The sequence below is a fragment of the Ovis canadensis genome, chromosome 3, assembly GCF_042477335.2.
Source record: "Ovis canadensis isolate MfBH-ARS-UI-01 breed Bighorn chromosome 3, ARS-UI_OviCan_v2, whole genome shotgun sequence".
Lineage (NCBI taxonomy): Eukaryota > Metazoa > Chordata > Mammalia > Artiodactyla > Bovidae > Ovis > Ovis canadensis.
Window position 1 is genome coordinate 226,662,938 of NC_091247.1, and position 26,200 is coordinate 226,689,137.

The following is a 26,200-nucleotide window of genomic DNA, read 5'->3' on the forward strand; positions in this document are numbered from 1 at the left end:
TGGGGTGGCCAAGCTAAGGACATGAACTGGCATGGTCCGCTGAAGTTGCTTAGCTCACTGGTTCCTCAATAGACAGGAGCTTCTGTTGTCAACAACAATGAGGCCATTCACTCCTTGGTCTGACATTTACCAGGTGCCTACTGTATGCCCAGCTCCAGGCAGATAAAAATGCAGTCACTTGGTTATTGAGCACCTACTTCCGGGTGCTGGGGGCATGGCTGGGCACAGGACAGACCAATCCCATCTCCCTCAGGATTCCTGACAGCAAAGGAGACAGCAGACAAGAAATCAAACTCAACAGAGGTGGTGAGCTCAACATAGAAACCAAAAGAGAGAAAGGGGGAGGAAAAGGGGGTGGTGGGTGGAGGTGGGGGGGGGCTGTTGCAATTTATAAACCTTGGCCCAGGAAGGCCTCTTGGAGCAGGTGACATCCGAGCAGGTGTCTGGTGGAAGGAAGGGAGCGAGCCCCGCAGGTGTCTGGGAGGAGAGCGTTTCAGGCAAAGGGAGCGGCGGGGTGCAAAGGCCCTGGGGTGGGGGTGGGCTTGGCCAGCTCAGGAACCAGGGAGGCCAGTGTGGCCGGGGCAACTGGGAGAGAGGAGGGCAGAGGGACTGGGGAGGGGGTCTCAGGTCAAGCTGTGTGGCCAGTGAGAGGCTACTGGATTCAGCCCCTTGTGAGAGAGGTGTTGGTGGCTGTTGAGTCATGTTTGAAGAGGATCTCCCTGCTGCTGCTGGGCGTTCGGGGTGGGTGGGAGGCAGAGGAGAGAAGCAGAGAGGTTTAGGAGGGGAGAAGACGGACTGGGACAGCTGGTCTGGGGAGAAGGGCGTGGAGGGAGGGTTCTGGGCTCGTGCGGGCATATGGTTGACGACAGGGCACGTGAGGTGGGAAAGGAGGGCACACTCCGGCTGGCTCCGAGATTCTGTCCCAAGCAGACAGTGGGAGGGGCAGGAGTCCAGGGATGCGCTTGTCCGCCGTGTCTACTGAACATCCGAGAGTCTGGAGTCAGGGGAGACGGGAGATGGGGATGGAGACAGAGCCAGGCAGGGGTCCGGTGCAGCTCGACAAGACCCGAAACATGGGCCGGGTGGGGTTCCCGGGGTGGTGAAGGTGGGGAGAAGAGGGCCCAAGAAGAGCCCTCCGGTGTCCAAGGTTGGGGAGACGAGGATGGGGCAGCAGAGTGGACTCAGGCGCAGCCACGAGAGGTGGTGCCCAGGACCTGGGGCTCCCTGCTTTTCCTCAGCATTCTCCCTCGCCTGACACACTGCCAAGCTGTTCTCTCTGCCTGTTCTCTACTTCCAGAAAACTCCTACTCATTCACCGAAACCCTTTCTTGTGTTGATTGCTCTCTGGTATTCGGCCAAGAGGGCTGTGGGCCCTGGGGACAGCTGACTGCCATCTTCAACGTCCTAGAAAGCCTGCCACACCCTGATGAGATGCGGGCAGAGCTGGAAAACATGTGCTTAGCCATTTCTATGTGTCAGGCTCTTCCATGTCTTGTTTAGCCAGACAGCACCCTAGTGAGGCTGATTTCAGCACCTGCTTTCCAGGTGAGGGCACTTTGGCTAAGTCACCTGCTGGAGGTCTTCCAGCCATCAGGAAATGCGGCAGCAAGATTCGAACCCAGATCTGTTAAGCTTCCAGGTCTGCCCCTCATCACGCTGCTTCCTGCCTATAAAGAACTAGCAGGCGGCTGGCTTCGGAGGGGTTAGCACTCCATCACCGTGTCTGGACAGGGATGAGGAGGGGGTTCTGGAAACCCTCTCATCCTGGAGGCCAAGGGAGCTGGGGCACAAGCAGAGTGATGCTCTGAGAGGGGAAGAGAAGCATCACTGGGTGGGAGGTTAGAAGCCCCCAGGTGGCCCAAGACACGGAGGCGGGTCACGGAGCGACGGACCATCGCCTCTCGAGGCATGATGAACAGAGCTATTAAAGCAGTGCTTATGGAAACTTCTCAATAATGCAGGCAGCTCTCCGTGACATGAAGCTGAACTAAAACCCCAGGACACATAGTCTCATGTGTGAAGGCAGCAACGATAAAAGTGGAACGAGGCGCTGGCGACCAGCGAGGGCCGGAGGGGAGAAGGGGCCGCGTTAGGTGGGGAGCCCGTCTGGACTACTTCTCGCCTGCTCTCCATTGAGCAGAGGCGATTTTACGATGGGAAATTTGGCACAAAAAGAAAGGAAACTCTCACGGCTACTTGGTGGAGGGCTGAGGCAGAGGAAACGGCTTAAACAGGAAAGTGATAACCAAGACCGGAAAGTGATAACCAAGACCAGAAAGAAGGGCCCTGGGCTCTGGCTCCCCGCAGCCCCGCCTCCCCAGGCCTGTCGTCACCCTCTCCCAAGGACCCTGAGCCTTGGGGCGGGGGGCGGGCAGGGAGGGGGCAAGACGTTGCAGGAACCGCCCAGGTCACAGGATTCAGGAGGGCAGCTGTGGGATTTGAACTCTGGGTTGCCTGTGGCTTTCCCTCCAAATCGCGTCATCCACCCACTTCCCTTTTGCTCCAGTATCGCAGTTGACTCGGTACGAGTGGGAAAATCCCCCAGCAGAGCCTCAGGTCTCTTTGAACGTGGCCTGCTCCTTGCTTCTGGACCCCAGGGGCTCAGGTGTCTTCAAGCATCCAGCTATTTCTTTCAAGGGCTGGGTCGGGGGTCTCTGTGGCTCTCTGTGCAGGGAAAGAGCAGAAGGAGAAGGCTCTGAGCCCCAGAAGACTGCCTGAGGGGCATTTCTGGCCTCTTGTGGAATATTGTCAGTGAAGGGGGTTTCACCACAAAAAGAACCTGATGCTCTGATTATTCTAACAGAGGGAAGAACTCTGAGATGCACTGTGTGCCCGGACAGCTGCTTCCTTTGCAGGCTCTGTGGGCCTCACCCCTCACTGCAGCCTGTGGACATTCTGCTTTTCCTACTAGAATACCCACCCTGTTGTATTTTTAAATTTTTGCCTGACTCCTACTAGTCCTTCAAGACGATTTTAGCCATCACCTCCTCTAGGAAGCTCTCCCTGATGCCCAGGATGGGAGCTCCTCTGGGCTCCCTCCAATCAGATCTGATCACTCATTGCCACTGTCCATCCTTGAGTCAGTTTCACTGTGAGTTCAGGAGCCTGGCCCAGGACAGAAGTACGGGAGGTCAGCTCCCATCCCTGGTCCCTCTCTGGACCAGAATTGGATGCCACACAACCCCTCTTTCTCCCAGTCCCCTTCCCTGCCCTTGGTCCTGCCCTGGCTGGACTCTGCCGCAAGGAGCTGGTTCCTGCCCGAGTCTTCAGGGGGATGTGGAGGACCTCAAGCTCTGTCTCCTGACTGCAGCCTGCTCCTCCCATCCAGCTACCTGGACAAAGGGACCAGGCTGGAGACCCGGCCCTGAGAGCCTGGGCTGGAGCAGATGGCCTGGGTTCAACTGCTGAGGCTGCGGGTGACCAGCGAGGTGAGCTTGGACCAATTACCTGGCCTCTCTGTGCCTTGGTTTTCTTGTCCTTAAGATGAGGATGTGTCAAATAAGTATTTGAGAGCTAGGAGTGAAGCACGGAGTCAGGCAGACAAAGCCCTCACTCACTCTTCTGTTCTCCGGGGCTGGGGCCGGACACGGGGCGCCCAACCTGAGTGCTGGAGCAGCGCCGTCTGCCCCCGGGCTCTCCATTCCACACTCACTCCCCAGCGCCAAACCCAAGTGTTCCCTCTTGGCCCCCGCCCCAGCGTTGATTTTCTCCACAGAGAAGTAAGGCTCTCTGCCCTCCCCTGGGTAAGGAGGGACAGGCCAGCTGCTGAGGGGAGAGGGGGTGCTCCCGATGAATAGCGTCCGTGCTCCCTGAGGTCCTACTGTGCGCTGAGCCCTGGGCTGGGCCCTTCCGTGTGCCCGCCTTCACCTCTCATCACCGTTGTCCAGAGCAGGTACGGAGACTCAGAGAGGGCCAGCAACGCATTCGAGGACACACAGCGAGTGAGGCCTCCGGGCTGGGCTTTCCGTCACCACCACCCCCATCCCTCAGGTACCCCCCCCACCAGTCATCAAGTCACGCTGATGAACAAATACTCTCCTGGGCTTCCACCAAAGCCGTGCGAACAAGATGGAAACTGGGAGAGCTGGCAGAGGTGGTTCCCGTGTCAACCAGCCTGGGTGCGGGGAAGGCAGGGCCCAGCCAGGACGGACGGGATCAGAGGGGACAGGGCCACAGTGCCCTGACCCAGCTGGAAGCCCCGAGCACTGAAACCCCAGGCCGACTCTGAATCCACTGCCTTCTGAATCCCAGTCACGGAGGCCTCCTTGGTGTCTGATGTGGTGCCAAGGAAAGAGGATATCTTGTCCTCTCTCTTTGTCTCCTAATTTTCTGGAATTTCTCGCCGTTGGCTGGTGTCCCTGCCAAAACCACACACCAGAGACTCTGGTCGCAGAGCCGGGAAGAAAGTGATGGCTGCGCTCTGCCCGGTGTGGGGGAGGGCTCGAGTTGGGTGAACTCCAGGGACCCCACAGGGGAGGCACGGGTGAGTTCTGCAATGAGCTGGGTGGGTTCTAGGTGAGGGAGGGGGGAGATGGAAGAGGCTCTGAGATCAACAGGGGCTGCGGCGGTTGGCTCAGGACTGGACTTTGTTCCGGGAGACTTTGGACTAGAGAGACCCTGGCTGAGGTCCGTAGACTTACTAGTGTGGCTGTGGGCAGGTCACTTAGCCTCTCTGGGCCTGTGTTTGCTCATCTGTGAAAGGGGATGAAAAAGCTGCACAGCTCAGTTCTCAAGAGGGGGAAGTTAGCAGGGAAATGATAGGGGTGGGTCTAAACAGCAAATGTCACCAAGGTTTCCCCTGCTTGACTTGCTCACTTGTGTCTTAGAGGGAAGAGGGCAAAGCCTGAGGCTTCAGAGAGACTGAGGTAGGCTGGGAAGGGTCTTGGGGGCCAGAATAGGAGCTGAAGCCCCTTACCTGGGGGGCGATGGGGAGGTGGGATGAACCAGAGGAGACCAGGCAGGGACCATGGGGCGGGGCGGGAATCCTAGAAGGCAACCAGAAGGTCAACAGGTCCCAAGACCTCACTGTGAAGTTAGGCCGTGACTGTCCCCATTTTACAGATGAGGAAAACGAGGCTCAGACAGGTCCAGAGGAGTCAAGCTGGGATTCAAAGCCAGGAGCGTCTGACCACGATCCGCAGTGACAACAACTCATGTGAATACGGCGATACAGCAGCAGGGGGGATAACACCGTGTCCTGGGGACCTCTCTCCCCACAGCTGCAGCAAGAAGCCTGGGTGGTTCCCACAGCACCCCAGACCCCCTCCTCCTTCTCCTTTAGGCCTCCCACACTCCTGGGGGGCCGGCACTGGCAAATAGGCACAAGCCTGGGGGCCAGGATGACACGGCAGGGGTGGGTAGCTCCAGCTCTGCAGCTGCGTGTCAACCAAACAGCACTTGCTGAGCACCTACTGCGCGCCCTGAACACCAGACATGCCTGCAGTGGGCGCAGGTTCCAACCCCGGGGAACCGTGGCACAGTGACAGAGACGAGGCCCACCGGGAGCTCGACCCTGAGCTGGGGCAAAAAGGTAACTGGGGGGGGGAGATGCAGGGGGAGGGCGGTGGGAAGGAGACGCAGAGCCAAGAACTGCCCTCCTGCAGCCGGTGAGCCGGCCGGTGTGTGAGGGGCGTCAAGGTGAAACGTCCCTACACGCGGAAGAAAACCAGCGTGTCAGGGGCACGAGGGAGAAGTGTGAGCCGCCAGCCGTGCCCGACTCTGTGACCCCGTGGACTGCAGCCCGCCAGGCCCCTCTGTCCATGGGATTCTCCGGGCAAGGACACTGGAGTGATTTGCCTTTTCCTTCTCCAGGGGGACGTGATGAGCAAATATTGGGGGCACCGTGCCACCAATTTTCAGAAGGAAATGAGCCAGGGGAGACGGAGCCTGCAGGGGACCTCAGCAGGAAATGCTGCGGTCTGGGGTTGTCATCGTGTAGACGAAGGGAAAGCTGGCTTATTCCTGAAACGAGCCAGAGGCAGCTGCCCTTGCTTCCCTCAGACTGTCCCCGATCCCCATCCAGACCAAAAGCTCCACGACCCAGGGGCGGAAGGGTCCCTGCTCTGGACAACAGTGATGAGAGGTGGCCTTGGTCGCCCCAAGGCCTTCCTGAGAGGTGAAATAGGCGGTGAGGACACGGCATTTCCAGTGAAGGAGATGGAGGCAGTGTGCGTCCGCCGGGACTCCGGCACGTGATGCTCAGAGATGCGGGCTCGGCCTCCGAAGCTGCTTTTCAAGGGGCAGCCTGGGGCCACTTCAGCCCACGCACTGCTGGAGGACTTTCTGATGAAGAGGCTCCTGCCCCCTCCCGTGGAAGAGGCCACCCCGCTAGAGGCTCTGCAAGCCCCCAGCAGAGAGGCCACTGGCCCTGGGCTGGGGCCCTGCTCATTCTCCCCTTCCCTGGCTGACCTGGGCAGGTCAACAAACTCCTTCTTGCCCTCCACCCCTCAGCTTCCGTATCTGAAAATGGGGCTCAACACCCCTACAGGACAAGCGGCGTGTGGCTGGCCTGTTCGGGGTGAGGACTGCTTCTGCCTCCCCGTCAGTCCTGGCAGGGCAGGACCTATACCGTGTTTATTGACCCAAATGTGAAATGACCTCAAGATTCGCCAACACCTGGGGGTCAGGCACCAGGCCGAGTCCTGTAGCAGGATCGGCCCCTTTACTTCTCAGGGTGGTTACAACCCCTGCCTGGTATTTACATGGGGACACCGAGGCACTGGCCAGCGGCATGGCCTGCCTGAGGTCGCAGAGCCCACATGTGGTGCAGGTGGGCCTTGACTCTGAGCCATCTGACTCCTGCCCCAAGAGATGAGCTGCTTCCAACAGCGCCAACAGAGACGACGATGCTAACATAACCCACTTACGAAGGATGATGGCTTTACGATTGACAGGTGCCAGCCCCACTGATGGAGCCGGTGACGGGTGTCTGGGGCACAGTGAGCACTCTCCTTCCTTCTCTCCCCTGTCTCTGATCTTGTCTCTGTGTGTGTCTCTGTGTCCCGACCACATGGAGTCGATCCCTGTTGACTGTCTGGAGGAGGGTAGGGGCAGCACCCACGGCCTCCTCCGTGGGTTTCTGAGCGTTCACTGAGCCCTGCCCCACATAGGACTTGGCTGGAGCACCGAGGGTCAACTCAGTCCACTGCTGGGTGTCCAGGCCCAGCCCTCCTCCCAGCCACTGGACCGGGCAGCAACAGCCCCCTGGGGCCTCCCCTCCGGGTGCCTATGACAAGCCTCCTGCCTCAGTCTCCCTTGGAGTTGTCCAGAGCTGGATCTTGACTCCAGAGTCCTCCGTTCCCAAATAAGGGCCAGAACGGGCGTGTGAGGCCCCCAGAAAAGGGATGCACCTTGTGATGGAGAACCCCGGGAACCAAGCAAGACTGCCTTCCTCCCCAGCCCCTGTTCCAAGAGGAAAACCCCTGGTCCTCCTCCCTGTATGGGGAGAAGCTGGGCTGCGGGCCAGGAATGGAGGTGCCTCCAGAAGCTGGAGCAGCTGGGATCGTCTGTGTAGTACAGGACTGGGATGGGGGAAGGGGGAAGAGAGAGGCCACCGAGAGTTCTGGAGGTGAAAGTCAAAAGAGAGAGGACGAGACAGGCTTAGAGAGCAGCTGACGGGCTCCGTGCTCGAGGAGACGCATCTCCGCGATGCCCCGGGGAAGCACTCACAATGGCTGGAATGTGGGTGTTTGGAAGACGCAGGTGACGATTTGGGGTACAGCGGCCCAGACTCGAGCTCTTGTTCCAGGAGAAACACTGATGACAGCACCCCGGCCCCCACTCTCCAGCCACCCCCGACCCCTGGTTTGACAGCACCGTGAGCACGCCACAGCCCTCCCCCTGCCTGCCCCCCTGCACTGCTGCCCACAAAGACAGGCTTGTTTGACCTCGGCCCGCTCAGCCCCACAGCCTGCCTGTGCTCTCAACTTCGACTTCATTCGCCCCGCTTGCGTCTGCTTCCCCAGCTCCCGCACAGAGTCAGGGAGGGGCAGGGGCTGTTTGGGGAACTTTAGCCAAACAGAACAACATAAAGGAAGACAGGTCCACACCGGGAGGGGGCAGGGATTCCTGGCAGCCCAGAGGGCGGGGAGCTGCTGTCCAGCAGCAGGAGGGCAGGGGCTGGAGCCAGACTGCTCATCTGCCCGCTCCCCCATCACGTGCTGACCCTGCTGACTGGGGACCTTGGGACTGGTGCCCATGTCGTGACCATTTAGCCCACGGGATCCTGGTGAGGACGAAAGGATGCAGACAGTGCCCAGAACACAGCAAGCCCTCAGTAGACGTTGCTGGAGCCAAGGGCGCTCACACCTTGAACCAAGCAGGCCCAGCAACACGAAGGTCTGCGCCGCTCTCAAAGTCCATCCCTTCTCCCCTCAGCTGGCAAACCAGAAGCCCAAGCAGCAGGCCCCGGTCCAAGGTCACACAGGGTGTGGAGGGCAGAACGGGAGGCAGGCAACACTCCCGGGACCCCCTACCCTCCATTAGGTCCTTGCCTGTTCCTGATGCTCACTCTGGAAGGAAGGCTCTGGAAGGAAACCCCGTTCTGAGTCTGACTATGCGACCCAAGAGGGCACGCAGTGGCCCTGAGTTCCAAAGAAACGTCTCCCCCTGCAGACAGCAGATCTTGTGGGCCGTGACCTCAGCCTTTCATTCAGTTGCCATGAACTCGAACGTCACGGACCACCCCTCAAAGCTTGCACACTCTTTCCCCTCCGTAGCCGGTTGCCTCGAACCTTATCTGGGTAGCACAGCACAGCGCCTGGCACACAGGAGGCACGTGATTGTACCATGTGGACAGGGGGAGACCTTGGAGACAGGCAAGGGTTAACAGCAAGGGAGAGACTGAGAACTGTTAGGACCAGAGGCTCTGGCTGAGACCCAGGAATTTATTTTGACAAACACCCCAGGTGTGCAGTGAGAGACCCACATTTCAGGAAACCCCACCTTTGGGGCTGAGCCAACAGCTGTTTCATGGTCTGTAGCTTTGGGTGGACTTGTGTGTCCCCTCCCCACTCCTCAAAATGAAGAGCGGCCCCTTCTCCACCCATCACCTCCACATTACTGGGAGCCCGGCTCGGGTGCCCTGCCCAGAGGACCCACCCAGTCCCCACTTGTCCAGCTGAGCTGAGCAAGCCTGCCTCTTTGTCTCCTGTGTGACAGATGGGGCAATTACTCGATCAATAAGCACAAGCTGATTTAAGTGTATCTTATTAATTATTTAAGTCATCCATTATTGAAAAGGTCACAATCTGTTAGCTACTTAAACGATCATGAACTAGCTGGGCTGCATCTCCAACAAAGAAGCATCAACAGTTCACTGGGCACCTACTATGCGCCAGGCATTTTGTTTGATCCTCAGGACACCCCTGGGGCGGCGGGAGGTGGGGATGGGCAGGGTAGGTCCTTACACTCTGCTCCTTCACAAAGATGGGCAGGTAAGGAGGGTGAAGGGGCTTGCCCCAAGTTACGGAGCTGGTAACTGGCAGAGCTGGGGCCGGGCTGCCTGTCAAGCTCATGGACTTGGCAGGGCTCACCGTGTTGTAGGTTTCTGCACCGGGATCTTGCAGGCTGACTCAGTACTGTCATGTCCTGGGATGACGTGCCCTGTGCCCTGTGTGTCCATGGCCGCAGCTCCGCCCCTGCAGAGTACCTGAACCCCACACCTGACTCTGAACTTGAGCATCTCTGCTCAGCTTGGCTCCTCCAGGGGCTGGTGCCTGTGCTTGGTGCTGGCTGGCCGCACAGTGGGGTCCTGCTCCAAAACACACAGACCCCCTCCCCTTTGCCTCCAGCCCCGCACTGCCCAGGGACCCCCAGGTTAGGTTATCCCCCATCCCCCACCAGACTGGAGACAAATAGATCTGAGGCAGGATAATGGGGGGTCTGTTGGGGCAGCCACCCTATCAGGCCAACCAAGATCCCACGTCCCCCTTGCCGACGTTCTTCCCTTCCCCTGAGCCATCACTGAGCAGTCTGACTGCATCACCCTCAGATGCCTTTCTGTGACTCAGCATACATGCACGATGGAACCCAGTAATATGCTTATTTTCAAACTTGATGCTGGAAAAAAAGCTTCTCCCTCAGCCCCTGGCAGATCAGTTTGCGTCCTCTGACCAGACTGTGAAAACTTGGAAAGCCATCCAATTTCCCTTTTTGCCTTGGGAGCCAGGAAAGCCATCATCCAATTTCCCCTTTCTGCCTTGGCACCCAGGAAACTCGCAACTCCATTTCACACACAGCACCAACAGCTCTCACACCAGAATCTGAGTAAAACAAACTTGCAAGCTTTGTTCCTAAGCTCCGTTTCAACCTTTCCATACAGGCACATGTTATTACCAGGAGCCACTTCAAACTTTTCTTGGCAAATAAGCAAATAGTCCAGTAATCGACGAGCCAGACCCAGCAGCAATAATGATTCGGCATTTTCCAAGCTCGTCAAAGACAAGCCATGGCGGCCACTCACCAGGCGGACGAGCTCTGGAAAGTCATCAGCGGCGGGGTGTGGCTGTCTCTCTGCAGCGTGTGCTCGGCCTGGGGGGCTTGCGGCAGGGGGCCTGGGGGAGGCTGGGGCTGTGGGGCCAGCTGCCCTGGCCGGGGGGCCCGGGCAGGGTTCCCCCAGCGCCGGGGGTCCTGTTTCATCCACCGTCCGTGGATGCCCCACCGCGCCAGGTAAACCTTGCAGACGTCGTAGTTCATGGCCGAGTAATACAAAAGATCCAGGACCAGCAGCATCAGCACGAAGAAGCCGTAGATCCACACTCCCAGCAAGGCGGTGTAGTTGCTGCGGGCAAACAGAGAGAGGCTGAGAGACGCCGGGACCAGCGCCCCGCGGGGGCTGCAGTTAGGCAGCGGGGTCGATTAGAAGACGTGGGTCGGAGGCTGCTTTGGGGATCTCAGAGAGGGTGCTGGGCCCCTCTGGGGGCACAGGGAATCTTGGCTCCCTTTTCTCATGCCCACCCCCCACCACTGCCCCTCCCCAACCTGCCCTGCTGGCTGCCCCCCGGATCCCACTGCCCTGGGCCCTGTCCCACCCAAGCACCCCCTCCAAGAATCCACATCCTCGGGTGGGAACCCTGGTGGGGGCCCACACTGTTAGACCCTCTGGAAGGAATCCTCAGCTGGACACCTGGGGCTCTTGTGGTGTGCTAGCCCCTACTTCCACCCTCCTTCCCTCCCCCTCCTCCGCCCAGACTGGCCAGCTGCCTCTCACCGGTGGCCCGCGCTTGCCCACCCTCCTAGCCCTTGCTGAAGCTGTTCCCACCACGGGGGAGGCTCTCAGCACCCCCTTTCTCACCCCCCCTTCCCCTCCTCTTCCAGCTCTTCCCTGTCCTTCCAAGCCCAGGGCAAATGCAGGAAGTCCATTGTCTTAGGATGCACTGACCCAAGTTCCTGCCTCGCAGTGTCCACCTGGGGCCACCGAGCACCCCGAAGTTCTGCGTGGAACGCAGCCAGGCCTCCCCACCCTGGGCCAGCTCCACCCCAGCCTGCTCCATTACACCCCCTGCTCCCCGACCTCAGAAGCCCAGGACTCAGGGCATGGGCTCAGCTGCCTTCCCATAACCCCATGCAGCAGACACCGTCCATCTGCCCCACCAGCCACGTGCCTTTCCAGCCTGCCCCACGGCCGTTCCCCCACCCAGTCCTCCCCACCAGGCACAGCCAGGGGTCTCAGGGGCCCTGACATTGGTTCTCTTATTCTTCACCCAGCACTTCCACACTGAGGTCTAGTCTGTCCTCCAGAAGCAGAGATGATGGGGGTTCTGAGCCGTAGATGCCTCTGTGAAGGAGTGCTGGTTTCCTGCCAAGGCGCCTCCACCCTTGAGGAACTTCCCAGGGTCTGTACCTTCTGCCCGGCCAACACTTTCAATGCCCCCAGTCCCTTACTTCCTCTCCTGCTTGACTCCTACCACCACCTCTTGGAGACTGCCTCCTCCCAGAAGCCTCCCGGATACACTGCTCCACCTACCCAGGCTGGGAAAGACTTCCCTCTGGCCTGAGGGCCCTTCAAACCCTCCCCCACCACCAGGGGCCATGCTAGCCGGGCCCATGTGTATCCTCCCACTCATGCCAGGGTCTGAGTCTCCCCTGAGTGCCCAGATGGTCGGAGTGCCTGCCCGGGACTGCGACTGTTTAAAGGGACCGACTTATTAATCACTCATTGCCTCCTCCATCTGCTGCCTGCTGCGGGCACCTGTGCAGGTGGGTGTGCACAGGCGGTGGCGGAGAGGAGGTGCTCCCAGGAGGCAGAGCCGGCGTCCAGCCCCGCTGCCCCACATTCCACGGGGAGAGACCCACCCTGGCTCCCAGCAGACAGTCTCCCTGGGTGTCCTGGGTCCCCACAGCAGGGCCCCCTAGATGCTGTCTGAAGCCTGGAGCCTGGAGGCCCGGCTCCGGCCTCTTCTCGGCCTGGCTTTGCTATGTGGCGTGGGAGGACACTGGTGTGTCTCTGGTTTTGGAGGAGACGGAGTGGAGCTCCTCCTGGTCTCGGCTTCCAGACTCTGGATCTTTTCCGCTTGGTTCACCCGTGCTCAACCTTGGCCTCTGAAGTGAGATGGGGGCTGCTCCCCTCTGAGTCCTCCAGCCCCCTCCCTGGGCTGGGCCCCGGGTGGAGGGTGCTGACTTTCACTCACACACACACACACACACACACACACACACACACACACATGCGAGCTCTCTGCCTGGAAGGCCTTCCCTCCCCACATGTGGGGCAGGGGTTCCTCGAGGGGAGGCTCTGGGTGTCCTGAGCACCTCACATGCAGCAGGCACTGGCAAGTGCCTGGGGCTTCCAGGCTGCTTGAGGAATGAGTAACCCCACAACTCTGCATCACAGCCCCTTGGATCCCTCCTGCAGCCCCACCTCCAGCCACCACCTCCCTGAGGCCCGCAGCTGTCCCAGGGGCTAGTTCTTGCTAAGGTGTGAATGACTAACCAGCAGTCTTCCCCACCACACCCCCCAGCTGCCTGATTTCAAGGGGAAGCCAGCTCTGCCTGGAGACATGTGGATGTGAATTCCTGCCATGGAGCAGAGGCTGGCAGTGTGGTCCGGCATGCTGAGACAGGAGTCCGCGTGGACACGGGAGGGGGAACGGACTCCAGCCCCCGGCACCCCTGTTTTCCCCAGCACCCCTCTCCACCTTCCCCTGGAGCCCCCACAGGGTTGCTCGAAGCGCCAGGCTTTTCCTGGGTGGTTCCCATGGCAGCAGCTGCGGGGGCTGGGGGAGGGGAGAAGGGAGGGAGAGGCAGGGCCAGCTGCGGGCAGAGGCTACGCTGCAGAGAGGGAGTCCACGGTGCCTGCAGGGGATGGAAGGGGGACCACGGCTAGGCCTAAACCACCAGGGCTAAGAAACGACAGCAGCAACCAAAGCGGTGGCTGGTGGGTGTCGCTCAATCACTCTACACATCCAGCCCATCCGACCCTCACAGCGTACGAGGGAGGAACCCCTGCTGCCGTCACCCTCAGCCCAGAGATGCAAACCAAGGCTCAGAGGAGTTAAAAGAGTGTCTGAGATCGCACAGCTGTGAAGCGGCAGAGCCAGGATTTAGGCCCAGCAGTCCAGCTCCAGAACACACATCCCTAACCGTCGTCCCACACTGCCTAAGGCAGGTGCCACCCATTCTCTGGGCAGACAGCTCCCTTCAGGCTTGTATCCAGGCTGCTCTCTGCCTGGAACTTGCCCCCTACCTCCTGTGCATGAAGCTGGCCCCACCTCCCTGTCTTCCTGTAGCTGTCACCTCCTTCAGGAAGCCTTCCTTGATGTCCTGTATTAAGTCCAATCCCTCTCCTTGGGCCCCCCAAAACCACTGGGTTTCCCAGAACACACTCTGCTGTCTTTGCTGTCTTGTAGGACTATTTGCATCCCGAGATCAGATCTCCTTGAGGCTAAGTCAGGGTCTAACTTATCTTTGTGTGCCCAGCGCTCAGCCTGGGGCTTGTTCAGACACTGCTTAAGCTAACACATATTGAGCACTCGTAGCAAGCTGGTGACAATGGCAGCCTTGATATTCATAACCTCTTCACTAGATTTTACCTTCTCTATACATATTCTCCACCCCAGTACTCTTGCCTGGAAAATCCCATGGACAGGGGAGCCTGCTAGGCTGCAGTCCATGGGGTCGCGAACAGTCGGACATGACTGAGTGACTTCACTTTCACTTTTCACTTTCATGCATTGGAGAAGGAAATGGCAAGCCACTCCAGTGTTCTTGCCTGGAGAATCCCTGGGACAGGGGAGCCCGGTGGGCTGCCGTCTATGGGGTCACACAGAGTCAGACACGACTGAAGACACTTAGCAGCAGCAGCAGCATACATATTCTCTGGAGAAGGCAATGGCACCCCACTCTAGTACTCTTGCCTGGAAAATCCCATGGATGGAGAAGCCTGGTGGGCTGCCGTCTCTGGGGTCGCACAGAGTCGGACACGACTGAAGCGACTTAGCAGCAGCAGCAGCAGCAGCAGCAGCCACATTCTCCAGTGTGTGCATGAGCGCCAAGTCGCTTCACTCGTGTCCATCTCTTTGAGACCCTATTGACTGTAGCCTGCCAGGCGCCCCTCTCCATGGGATTCTCCAGGTTGGCATGCTCTCCTCCAGGGGATCTTCCCAATCCAGGGCTCGAAGCCTGTCTCCGGCATCTCCTACACTGGCTAAGGCGGGTTCTTTACTACCAGCGCCACCCAGGAAGCCCATATTCTCTAGTTAGTAAAGTTGCTCAGTCGTGTCCGACTCTTTGCGACCCTGTGGACTGCAGCCCACCAGGCTTCTCTGTCCATGGGATTCTCCAGGCAAGAATACTGGGATGGGTTGCCATTCCCATACTCTCTAGTAGTCAATAGTAATGCTAGCAATCACCACGCCCTGTGTTTCTGAATCTTTGCCACAATACTGTGAGTTAGGAGTTGGTCTCCCTAATTTACAGATGAGGAAATGAGACCCAGAGAGGCAAAGTCATCGCCAAAGGCTGCACAGCTGGGGAGGGGCCGTGCTGGGATTTAGACACAGGGCCATGCGACCTCAGAGTGTGCGGAACTAGGGGGAAGTCCCAAGGTCGAGTCTAAGACTGATGTCCAGGCAGGAATTCCCTGCATCTGCTTGGCCCATGTGTCCTGGCTCACCCTCTACCGGGAACTGAGGACAGGGTCCAACCTCCCCAGCAAGAGCATCCTGCATCTCAGAGTGTCATCGCCATGTCAAGCGCAGGCTCTGCTGGGCTACAGGCCTCCGCAGCCAGCTCAGGCTAACCGGCCTGGGGGGTTGGGGTGACAGCGTGGTCTCATGGCCCTCCCTCCAGTTTAGAAGGAAAGGGGCACTGGAAGGAGGCCACCTTTGCTGACTCCTTCTTACTGCAAGGGAGGCCACCCTGGAGGTGGCAGCCGGCACAGAAACCTAGGTCTCGGACACCATCCCCAGGCAGCTCCCTGGCCTCTCCATGGGTGGCTGGCTGTGAGCATTCTGGTTTTTATAAAATTTAATTTAAAAATGCGATCTGGAAATTAATTTCATCCAGATGCAGGGGCCTTTGTTGAGCGTGTGTGTGGGTATGTGTGTGTGTGTGTGTGTGTGTGTGGGTGAGTGTTATAAAGGTCAGAAGATAAAACAGAGGCTGTTTTATGAAGCAAGATAAGAAGCCAGCCAAAACCATAGATACCAATTTTTCAGTATCTTTTGGGATATTTACTGATTCAAATTCTTTTGGTGCTTCTCAAGCAATAAACCAAGCCTTCTCTGATGGAGAAACCTCGCTGAAGACCTTCCTGGACAGGAGCAGGTATGTCAGCCGGCTGAGGCCAGGTGGTGGTCCCATCACCACCCATGGGCAGTCCTGGGTGAGGATGGAGGAGGTATGTTCCTGAGACCATCGTGTCTGTGTGGCTGGAGCACCTCTGGGTTTGGGGAAAGGAAAGCTTTTGGAGGAAAGAGGTTTCACTGCAGCCAAGGGAAAGCTGACAACCCATCACTTCCCATGGTGAGGCCTTGAGGACTCTGCTGTCTTCTGAGAATTCCTGCCCCAGGCTCCCACCTCTAGCAGCCCATTTGCCTTGTGAAGGAACACCCATGTGCTGCACAAGGACTCCAGTCCATGACCCACTGCCAGAGGGGCTACCTCTGCCCTCAGAGAGTACTGATCACCCACCGCACAGGCCCCGTCCCACCCCCCCACGCCCTGAACAGGTGCTGCTGTTGCTTGTTCAGGGCCCTGGGTGGTCACTGCTGCTAGCGTCCTGCCTGGAACCTGGCATGGGAGGGCATGCACACACTCCTGAGGACCGGGGCCCCTGCCTGAGTGGCTAGAAGTGGCATCTCCCCAAGGTGGTGGGCTTGGCGAGGTTGCTTCCCTTGCTCTGCCTGCCTTTCTGCCAAGCAGCCAGAACCAAAACAGACCGTTCTGTTCCTCCAGAAAAACACAAGTAAATAAGTCATCAGAAGCACTCTCCTTTTGCCTGCCACCAGCCCCGCCTCCCGGCTGATTCACTGGGCAGGGCGGGCGAGTGTTAGGCGGCCCTTGCATCTTCATAAAGCCCTAATGGGGGTCACAGTCGCTCTGGTCCATCTAGATGGGTATTAACCTTCATCTGGCCTCTGGGCTGAGGTCTGGCACGCTCCCCAGCACCAGACAAGCCCTGGCTTTCTAGACGCACCCAGGGGTGGCAGAGCCCGCTGGTGGAACAAGGGCCCTGGCATCCCTTGGCCTCAACGGTGGCTGCAATAGGTGACCTGACCAGCCTGGGCCCAGTCCCTTTTTCCTTGCTCTCAGAGTAGCTGTGAGGACTAACGAGACAACACAGGTGTCCTGCCCAGAGGGATCAGAGCCCCAAAGGGCAGGACGGTCCTAAAGGCAGACTTTACCTGGCTCCCCTCGCACACCTGGAGCACTCAGGACCTCTTGGCCAGGCAGGCCTGTCCCACCCCGTTCACTACTGACCTATCCTCCCACTCCCACCAGCCCGTCTTCCATTTGTCCCCTCTCTGACACAAGCTCTGACTGGTCCAGCTCCCTGGGCTCAGGCCTTCTCCCCAAGGTCCCTCAACTCCAACAGCTAAGCAGGAGGCCCTCCAGGGCCTCTTATCTGAGCTCTGATTGGCTGTCTACTGGGTGACGCCGGCCCCTCCCCTCCGCGGGGCCCCCATCTTGTCCAGGTAAACATCATAGTTTCTGCAGTGTCCTAGGTCCTTGTCCCTGCACTATCCATGAGTACAAACCCAACTTGAAGCCCTCAGGGCCCTGGGCCACCCTCAAGAGGAAGCCCAGGCACCACCTCCTCTGCCCCCAGCCCACAATGCCAGCCCCTGCTGCCTCTCTGCACTCTTCCTCCGGCGTTTCATGCTCAGGCTACCCAGAATCGCTCCTTCCTCTGTACTGTGTGACTCCCACTTTCTGCTACACTTTCGGATGTGGGAGACCAAGCACCACGCTTCCCTCGTGAGGCCCAAGAGAGCTGAACAGCCCAGCTGAGGAGTGCAGCCCAGCTCTTCTGGGTTTCTCTCCACGTCTGTGGGAAGAGAGGTGACAGGAAGCTCAGTGGAGAGTGACGATGAGGCATTCCCCCAGAGCGGTTTCCTCAACCAGGAAAGTTCCGCATCCCATGCTCAGCAAAGTCAGGAGACACGGTTGGGGGTCACAGCCCATCAGCAGGGAGGGGGTGCTCCCTGCCTCTAGTGAGTGGTGGCCAGTGTCTCACAATGCACAGAGCGACCCTCAAAAGGAGGATGAGGCCCATGTGTCCATGGGGTCGTGGTGGGGGTCCCTGCTCTGGGGCTTGCCATCGACAGAAGTCTCGCATTTATTAAAGCAACTCTAGATCCAGTTCAGCTCCAGGCTCCACCCCCACTGGCTGCCTCAGTCAGGCAAGTTATCCAGCCTCTCCACGCCTCGCCTTCCTGCATGTCAAGGGGACTAAGGGTGGGCTCCCAGGTGACTTCAGAAGGTTGACACAGAACCGGCCCCATGCTGCCTGCTCCAAAAATACTTGCTGAGGTTCCAGAATAAAAACCAAGCTAAACTTCCTCAATGTGGCCATGCCTCCCCAGGGAAGGGCTTTGTTTTGTGGTTTGACACTTTATTATCCACAGCGGGGACCCGTCGTGCTGACACGGTGCAGAATTCCACGTGCATCCTGTGTGAATGTGCAGACCACAGAAACCTGTGTGTTCAAAACGAGGATCCCAGACGCCAGTCGCCAGGGCCTTGGAGAAGTCTGGCCACCTTGCCAAGCCTCTGTCTTCTGTCTGGCTTTCAGCCGGCAACTACAACACTTTGGGGTCCTAACCTCAGTCCTGGCACCGCCCTCCTGGCTTAGGAAATTAGTCTTTGGTCTTATAAAAAGGCTTGGGTCAAGTTCCAGGCTTGATTCCAGCCCTCGTGACAGAAGAGGCTTGCTGAACTACTTCACACAGAATTATTCTAAGGTCTGAGCAGATGGCAAGATATTCAAGGGAAGCACCCATGCATCTGAGGAAGGCAGGCTGGGGAGCTGGCCTTGGTGGGAGGAGGAGAGATTTAGATGGTAGTCAAGCAGTTTGCATCTCCTGCCTGATCAGAGGGAAGAGGCAGCTTCCCCCAAGAGAGCGTGGTGTGGTGGGAAAACATCCACGCCCAACATCAGACAGAGACTGAGGCTCAGACCTTTCCCAGCACCATCGCTCCCAGCGGCGACACTGACTCCCCCACTAGTCACTCAACAAACCCACTCCTTCCAAGTAGATTTTTTTCTTACCATGAAAAAAATATATCTACCTCAGGAGTCATCCTCAGGCTTACTGGGAAAATATCTGAAGCATCCCCATTAAAGTCAGGAGGGATATCAGACTGCCTGACAATTTTAAAGATGGTCTTAGAGGTACTAGCCAACATGATTGGACAAGAAAAAGAAGTGAGGCACACAAATTGGAAAGAAGGAGATGAAATCATCATTATTTGAAAACAGCAGAATTGGACATGTAAGAGAGTCAACTGAAAAAGTATTACAAATATAAGGACTTTCAGTAAGGTGGCTGAGTTTTAAAAAATTTATATTTAGAAATCATTGGGTTTTAGCGTTTAAACAACAGTTGGTTAGAAGGTTTAGTGGAAGAAATTGAAAGTCACTCAGTTGTGTCTGACTCTTTGCAACCCCATGGACTATACAGTCCCTGGAATTCTCCAGCTCAGAATACTGGAGTGGGTAGCTGTTCCCTTCTCCAGGGGGATTGAACTCAGTTCTCCTGCATTGCAGGCAGGTTCTTTACCAGCTGAGTGATCAATAGAAAAAAAAAAAAAACCTCATTATAAAACAGCAGCATGAAAAGAAATAAATACGAATAAATGAAAAGATATGTACAATCTCTATGTGAAGAAAACTCTAAAACACTATGAAAGAAAAGCTGAGCAAATGGAAAGGCACCCTGTATTCTTGGAAAGGAATATTCAACATCATGAAAAGTCCATTCTCCTTGAATTAATCTACAAATCCAACACAATCTCCATAAAAAGTACTACCTAGATTTTTTTTTTTTTTGGCAGAGAGACTAGAAAAGCTAATTATAAAGTTTATACGACAAAAAATCTGGGGGAACAGACTAAGAAGACATTAAAACATATCAAAAGCAACAGTAGTTAACACGATGAGGTACCAGCAGACATAAACAGACCAATGAGAGCCACCACAATCTACCCAGACACTCACATTTAGTATATCAGAGTATACAGTAAGTTGGCATTTCACGTCAGTGAGGAAAAGACGGACAATTCAATCATTCCTACCGGAAGAACTGTCTACCCATTTAGGAAAAAAGCAAAGCTAGATTCCTAATAAACATCCACATGAACTACTTCCATGCAAATTAAAAAAAGAAATCTTACGTCCAAATAAATTCCTGACAGATCAAAGATCTGAAGGTGAGAAAATAAACACACAAGAAGTAAAACATGAGGGGATCTTCTCATGATCTCAGAGTAGGAAAAGCATTTCTCAGGATGATATCAACGCCACCAGCCATAACAGACGAAAATATGGGTACGATTTGACTGTATAATAATTAAAAACTAAGCACGAAGGAAAAAGCAGCAAAACTTAAAGACACACTGAGAAAGTATTTGAAATGCATCCCATTTCCTTCATATATAAAGAGTTCCTATGAGTAAATAGGAAAAAGGCCAAAAACCAAGTAGGGAAAGGCAGAGGACATAAACAGCTAGCTCACAATGGCTTTTAAAAATGTGAAATATGCTCATTCATAATCAGATAAATAAGTGGATACTGTTTTGATACCATGTGCCTTTACTTGGCATATTCTCGCTGCTTTTCTACCAGCAAACTCCTCCTCTCTCTCTACATTCAGATTCTGTCTATCAGGGCCCTGGGCTCATGTGTTCTACTCACCTTAGGGAAAGGGGCTGCATGGGAATAATTTCTGAGTCAGGAACGTCAACCAATATTTGTTGAACAAACAATGAATGAGAAAGGAACTTGGGTCCCATGGGCTCCAGGTGCAAGCACTGAAAGTCTTCCCCATCCTTGACCTCGTTTCACTTTCCCATCAGCCCTGAGAGGCAGGTATCGTGTCATGCGCCCATTTCTCAGATGAGAAGGCTAAAGTCCAGAGGACAGAGCAGCCCAGAAAACCTGTCACCTGAAGACTTTGATAAGCTCCTTCCAGGCCCACCCATCCTCACACTGATTACTCCACAGCTGGCTGGGAGGTTGGGTGTTCTGGCAGCACCCTGGCTTGACGGGGGCCCAGCGTGGTACTCACTTGTGCGTGTAGCCCTCGGAGCCGGCCGTGAGGTTCGCCTGCATCACCGCCTGGAACTCTGTCTCGTTGCAGCAGTATTTGAAAACTGTGTTGTTATGGTGGCAGCAGAGGATGAAGGTTTTGTTGTCCGAGAGCCGGGGGCAGTGGAAGCCGAAGTGGTAGCGGCCTTTGTGGTCTGTGTACGGCTCACAGACCCGGAAATGCGCGGACAAGACTGGAAAACAGTCACCGGGCTTGGTGGGGTCCCTCCCCAGGCCCAGCTGGCCCAAGACACCCGTCAGTCCGTGTGGACTGCGAGAAGAGCCTGGTTGGCCTATTTTAGAGTCTTGCTGCCTCTTCCCTCGCCAGGAGGCCTCTGTGGCCCACTGTGAGCCTCCCCTCTTCCAGGAAGCCTGCTCCTGACACCTCCTAGGCCCCCCCGGCTACCATCCTGCTTATACTGATCCCCCCGCGAGCTCCTTGCAGGCCTGGCTGATCTTAGCCTCAAGGACATCCCTTCCCAGGGTTTTGCATACTGCAGGCACCCAATTAGGGAACAACACAAACTGAGCACCTACTGTGTGCTTCAGCGGTTCTATCGGATTTAATCCACTTGGCCATCTTAAGAGGCAGGTCTGGGATCCCACTTTACAGAGGGAGAAACCGAGGCTCAGAGGCCTACAGTGACCTGTCTGAGCCAGTTAGAGGTGGTGGAGGGGGAATCCAATCCAGGCCTGCCTGGATCCGAAGTCCAGGACCCTCTCCACTCCTCCGTCACTGGGCAGACTTGGAGCTGGGCTCGCCAACAAGTCCAGGCTGGCCTGGGTGGTGAGCGACAGGGGTGCGAGAACCAGGTCTTGGTTATGGAGAAAGCAGAGTCCTCTTATGTCTTAGTATCAACTAAACTGACACCCTAGAACCAGAAGCCCCCAAGGGGCTGCCTCGGCGGCCCCAGCTCTTATCATAAATAACTCAGTCCCCTAGACCATTTAATTTAAATACAATTTCTACCTCTTCATCTTCTGACACACAAAAGACCATCAAAAACTCCATCAACAATCAGTGACAAAGCTTCCCTGGCCTCGGACCCTCATTCCCCTGACTCAAGGCCAGAGATCGGTGTTCAGCCACTGGTGACACCGTCTGAGCCCAGGACAGTATTTACTAATCATGCCGATGGTGATAAACAGGAGTGAAAGCCTGAACAAATATAACAATGGAAAAAAACCTGGAGCCCGCTGTCTCCAGCTTAATTAGTATCTTCATAAAAGGGACTGCTGTATCTAATTTGTATCGCTCAAAAGGGGCTTCTTAGGCTGAATACATTTCTCCAACCACAAAGGCTCCGGTTCTGCAGAAGCGCCTCAGTTAGTTGAAAGCTCTGTCTCTGCTGAGAGGTTATTAGACTCCAGCCCACACAGCTCCCAGCGCCCGGGGCTGGCGAGGGGATCCCAGCTGGATGGTGCTGGCCGGTGGGCGGGTGGGTCTCATGTACTGGGGTGTCAAGGCTGGCTTGGGTGGCCTCGTGAAATCCTGGGCCCCTTCCTCAAAGTACAGCACCCTCCTCTGTGGGGATGGGCAGGACCACTGCAAGAGAAGGGTCCCAGCCTTTCAGGAGTCAGGGGAGCTCTCCAGGACCCCTTCTCAGCCTTGGGAAAAAAAGAAGACCGTCTTAAGGACACAGAGGTCACTAAGAAAGCCTTCGGTGAATTCACCATCTCACTTGATCTCGTGTATTCCCGGGTACAGAGGAGAAAACTGAGGCTGAGCACTTCGGTCTCGAGGTGCGGTCCCCGACCTGCCGGGTCCTCATCCCCCAGGGACGCATCACAGATGCAGTGCTTCGAGCCCCGCATTCCGAGACAGAAACTCTGGAGTGGGAGCAGGGTGGGGGGCACAATCTGAGTCTTAGCAAGACCTGCAGGGGATGCAAAGACTTGGTTTGGGACCCACTGGCCTGAAGAAACAACCCACCAGAGGCTGGAGGCGAGGGGCAGAGGCAGGAAGTGAATCCTAGCCACTCTTCTGGGCTAGGCAGTGAAACAGCTCCATCTTCGGTGGTGGTGGGCGTGGGGGGTCGGCTCACACTCAGCTCACAGGGGCTGAGTGTGTGAGCAACTGTCGGTGGGGAGTCAGGAAGACCAGCTGGGGCCCTGAGACTGGGCTGAGAGGCTGTGGCTGCAGGACCCGGGGAGGGAAGGGGCAGAGCTGGGAAGGAGCCTTTGAGCCGGGCTTTGGAGGAGCTGGAAGTGCCGCCATGGAGGTGGGGAGGGGATGCGGACAAGTCCCTGGAAGCTCACCCTGGCCACCCTGGAGGGGCGGCGCCACCTGATTTGACCACCTGACAGAGACCAGAGGCCACTGTTGCCTCCTGAGGAGGAGTGTGAGGGAGCCGGAGGCGCCCTGGGCCCTGAGCTGGGACAGTGGTCTGACCCCTGGAACGTGCAGGACCACCTGAGCCATCAGGGCCTCTCTGCGCCTCCTTGCCCCTGGTGATGGGAGGCCAGCGGTCTCCCGGGGGCTGGAGGCCCCAAGGAGCACCCGTGAACCGCACATAGGGCCCGCTTAGGGCTGGGAGGGGGTAAGCAACAGAGGGAACGACAAAGGACCATGCTTCTGGCCTCAGGCACGGGCGCAGCAGGGCCCTGGGGCCTGACGGCAGAGGGACAGTGGTTCGGAGGCCAGTGCATCCTGAGTCACCAGGAAAAGGGGCCCAAGCTGAGAGGGAACACCAAGGGGACAGCCACTCTCTCAGGGACCATGATTCCCCCTATTTGCAAGGTTCAGGGTCTGCAGGGCCATCAGTTAACAGCCAGGTGACTGCGTTCTCTGACTGCGTGGCCTGGGACTGGTCTCTTTCCTGGCCTGAGCCTCAGCTTCCTCATCTGTAAATGGGTGAGGAGTCCCTCTCCTCCAGAGACAAGAAGAGCTAATACTCAGGAAAGCCGCCGAGGGGACGGAGTTCTGTGCACGGTGGCCACTCCCAGACCCCTGGCCTTGGCCTGGCTTGGGCTCTGTCATCCCAGGGGCCCTTCATGGCCTCCTTCTGAGCCACAACGGCCAGCAAAGGGGCAAGGGACGTGAAGCTGCAGGCTGGCACCCACAACCCTGTCACAGCAAGAGGCAAGGAGGGGTTACGTGCATGCCTGCCTGAGAAAGAGAGACAGAGACAAGGGCAAGAGGGAGAGGGGCAGGACAGAGGGAGGGGAAGGACAGAGGGAGACACCAAGAAACAGAGAGGCACGCAGACAGAGGGAGAGACACAGAGCCAGCAGGCGCCTTGCTGAGAGCAGGGCCAGCCCCAACGGCAGAGGCGGGTGCCCCTTCTCCAGGAGGCCAGCTTCACCCTGAAGCAAATGAAGGACGCGGTTTATGTTCCTCTTGGTGAAGGGGTGCGTGAGAGCCCTCCTGCTGGGATTGGGGAGGGGTGGGCCTCGGAGACTGGCGGGTGCTGGGAGCCGGGGACCTGCCATGATGCTGCCTGGATTGGAATCCAGCCCCTATACCAGCTGTGCCATCTCAGGCTGGCCAGTTCCCTCTCTAAGCCTCAGTTTCCTCCTCTGCTCAATGAGGCAACTACAACATTGCCTGACTTTGACTTGCCAGGCCCAGGAGAGAACTCACTGCACATAAGGGCTTCTCCTAGGGCTTATGGCAGCCTGCGATACTCTCACAGCATCCTTGAGAATCTTCCTGCGGAGCTCCCCGAGACAGGCACACATGGGGCCTCATCGAACATTAGCTCCTCACGAGGGTGACTCCCGTCAGCACCCATAACTCTGGCTGGGCTAGCAGTGACCCAGGGAAGGAACCGCCTGTCCCTGCCCATCCCCCGCCCCCACCGCCCACCTCCCACTGAGCATCCTGGGGGTCCTACCTGCAGAAATCAGCAACGAGAGGACGGCGAGCACGTTCAAGGGCTGCTGGCCACAACTGGTCATCGTTTGGCTTGCATCGATCCGTCGAGCGCTGCCTGTAGAATGAGAGCCGGGAGAGGCCAGCTGCGGGCCGTCCCACCTGCGGAGCGGACCGCTGGCTCTGCTGCCTGCGGCAGGGCCAGCAGGCACGGGCGGGGATGCGAGTGTGCCGGAGCAGGGGCCAGGAGGCGGATGGCAGTGCCGCCATCCAATTTCCTTTCTGGGATGGATGAGTTCCCCAACCAGTCAACTGTCACCTCCCTTTCTTTTCACGCCAAAACCAGACTTCATCAAAGGGGTGTGGATGGCTCAGGTGGTGGAAATAACCAGCAGGCTGAGGGTGGTGGGCACGGGAATGAGAACGGGGGTGAGCTCGTGCAGCTGCTGGGGGCTGGCAGGACCCAGGTCTCCTGCTATGTTCTAACGGGGACTTCCCTCCACCGCCCCTGCCCTGACCCCTCCCTGCCCCATCCCACCCCCACCGAAAGCATGCATCCAGCCAGCACCTTCCAGGCACTAGGGGCCCAGCAACGAGCCAAACACACTCGAGACGGAATGCCACAGAAGCTGCTCTTGTCCCAGCTTGCCTTCTAGCAAGCAGAGCTGACCGGGCGCAGACAAATGCATGAGGAGTCCAAAGGCTACGAGCCCCCTGGGGTCACACCCCAAACGCCAAAAACAGAGACTCAGACAGATACGTGTCCAGCCACGTCCACAGCAGCACAGTTCACAATAGTGGAAGGAAGGGACGGCCTGAGCGCCCATCGACGGGTGATGGGTAAACACCACGCGGCAGGTGCTAAGCGTGGAACGTCACTCAGCCTGAAAAAGGGAGGAGACGCTGCCACAGGCAGCAACACGGATGAGCCCCGAGGACGCTACACTCAGTGAAACAAACCAGACGCACAAAAAGACAAATACTGGGTGGTCTCAGTCATCCGAGGTCCCTAAAGGAGTCAAGTTCACAGAGACAGGAAGGAGGATGGCGGGGCGGGGGGCTGGGGAGGCGGAGAGAGTGCTCCTTGGGGAAGAGTTCCCGTTTGGGATGAGGACAGAGTTCTGGAAGCAGATGGAGGGGGTGGAGGAAGCGTTGCAGACCGAGGGGGCAGCAGGTGCCAAGGCCCTGAGGTGGGCGCAGCAGGGATCCAGGGAAGGAGGGGGAGGGGCGGGCACCTGCAAGCCCCCCCCCCCCCACCCCGCAGGGCCTCGGCCCTCCGAGGCTACTTTACATCAGGTTAAACCTCAGGATAAACCTGAAGGACAGGTTCCCTGACTTTCAGCACCCCCGCTCCCCAGGTGTTTGAGAGCTCCGGCTGGGGAGGAGTCCCAAGCGTCCCCTGTGTACTCGCGGCGTGGGCTGCTAGAGCCCCCTGGGGTTGTAGCTGCATGTGGCTGGGGATGGACTTGCTGAGCACCCACTATGTGCCAGGCTCTGGGCCAAGCGAGGTCCTGTGTGCCACCCTCTGCCCTCCCAGCTCTCCTGACCAGGGAGAGCTTGGGGACCCAAGCATGGGTCCAGGGCAGCTCTGAATCCTTAGTGGAGGCAGGAAGCTACGGGGGGGCTGTGGCGGCGGG

At 57.4% G+C, this 26,200-nt stretch overlaps 1 protein-coding gene across 4 annotated transcripts in view; it reads right to left on the bottom strand.

The window, feature by feature from the left end:
• SHISAL1 (shisa like 1) overlaps nucleotides 1-26,200 on the bottom strand; it is a 140,053-nt gene that overhangs the window by 24,779 nt on the left and 89,074 nt on the right. For 3 of the 4 annotated variants that reach the window (XM_069581741.1, XM_069581739.1, XM_069581740.1), the window contains exons 2-4: nucleotides 24,586-24,681; nucleotides 20,730-20,943; nucleotides 10,463-10,780 (exon numbers count right to left, since the gene is read on the bottom strand). In XM_069581741.1, the coding sequence (XP_069437842.1) occupies nucleotides 10,463-10,780; nucleotides 20,730-20,943; nucleotides 24,586-24,681 (628 nt within the window). Of the gene's footprint in view, nucleotides 1-2,575; nucleotides 2,665-10,462; nucleotides 10,781-20,729; nucleotides 20,944-24,585; nucleotides 24,682-26,200 lie in introns of those variants that run through there. The other variant, XM_069581738.1, reaches the window with a different exon arrangement.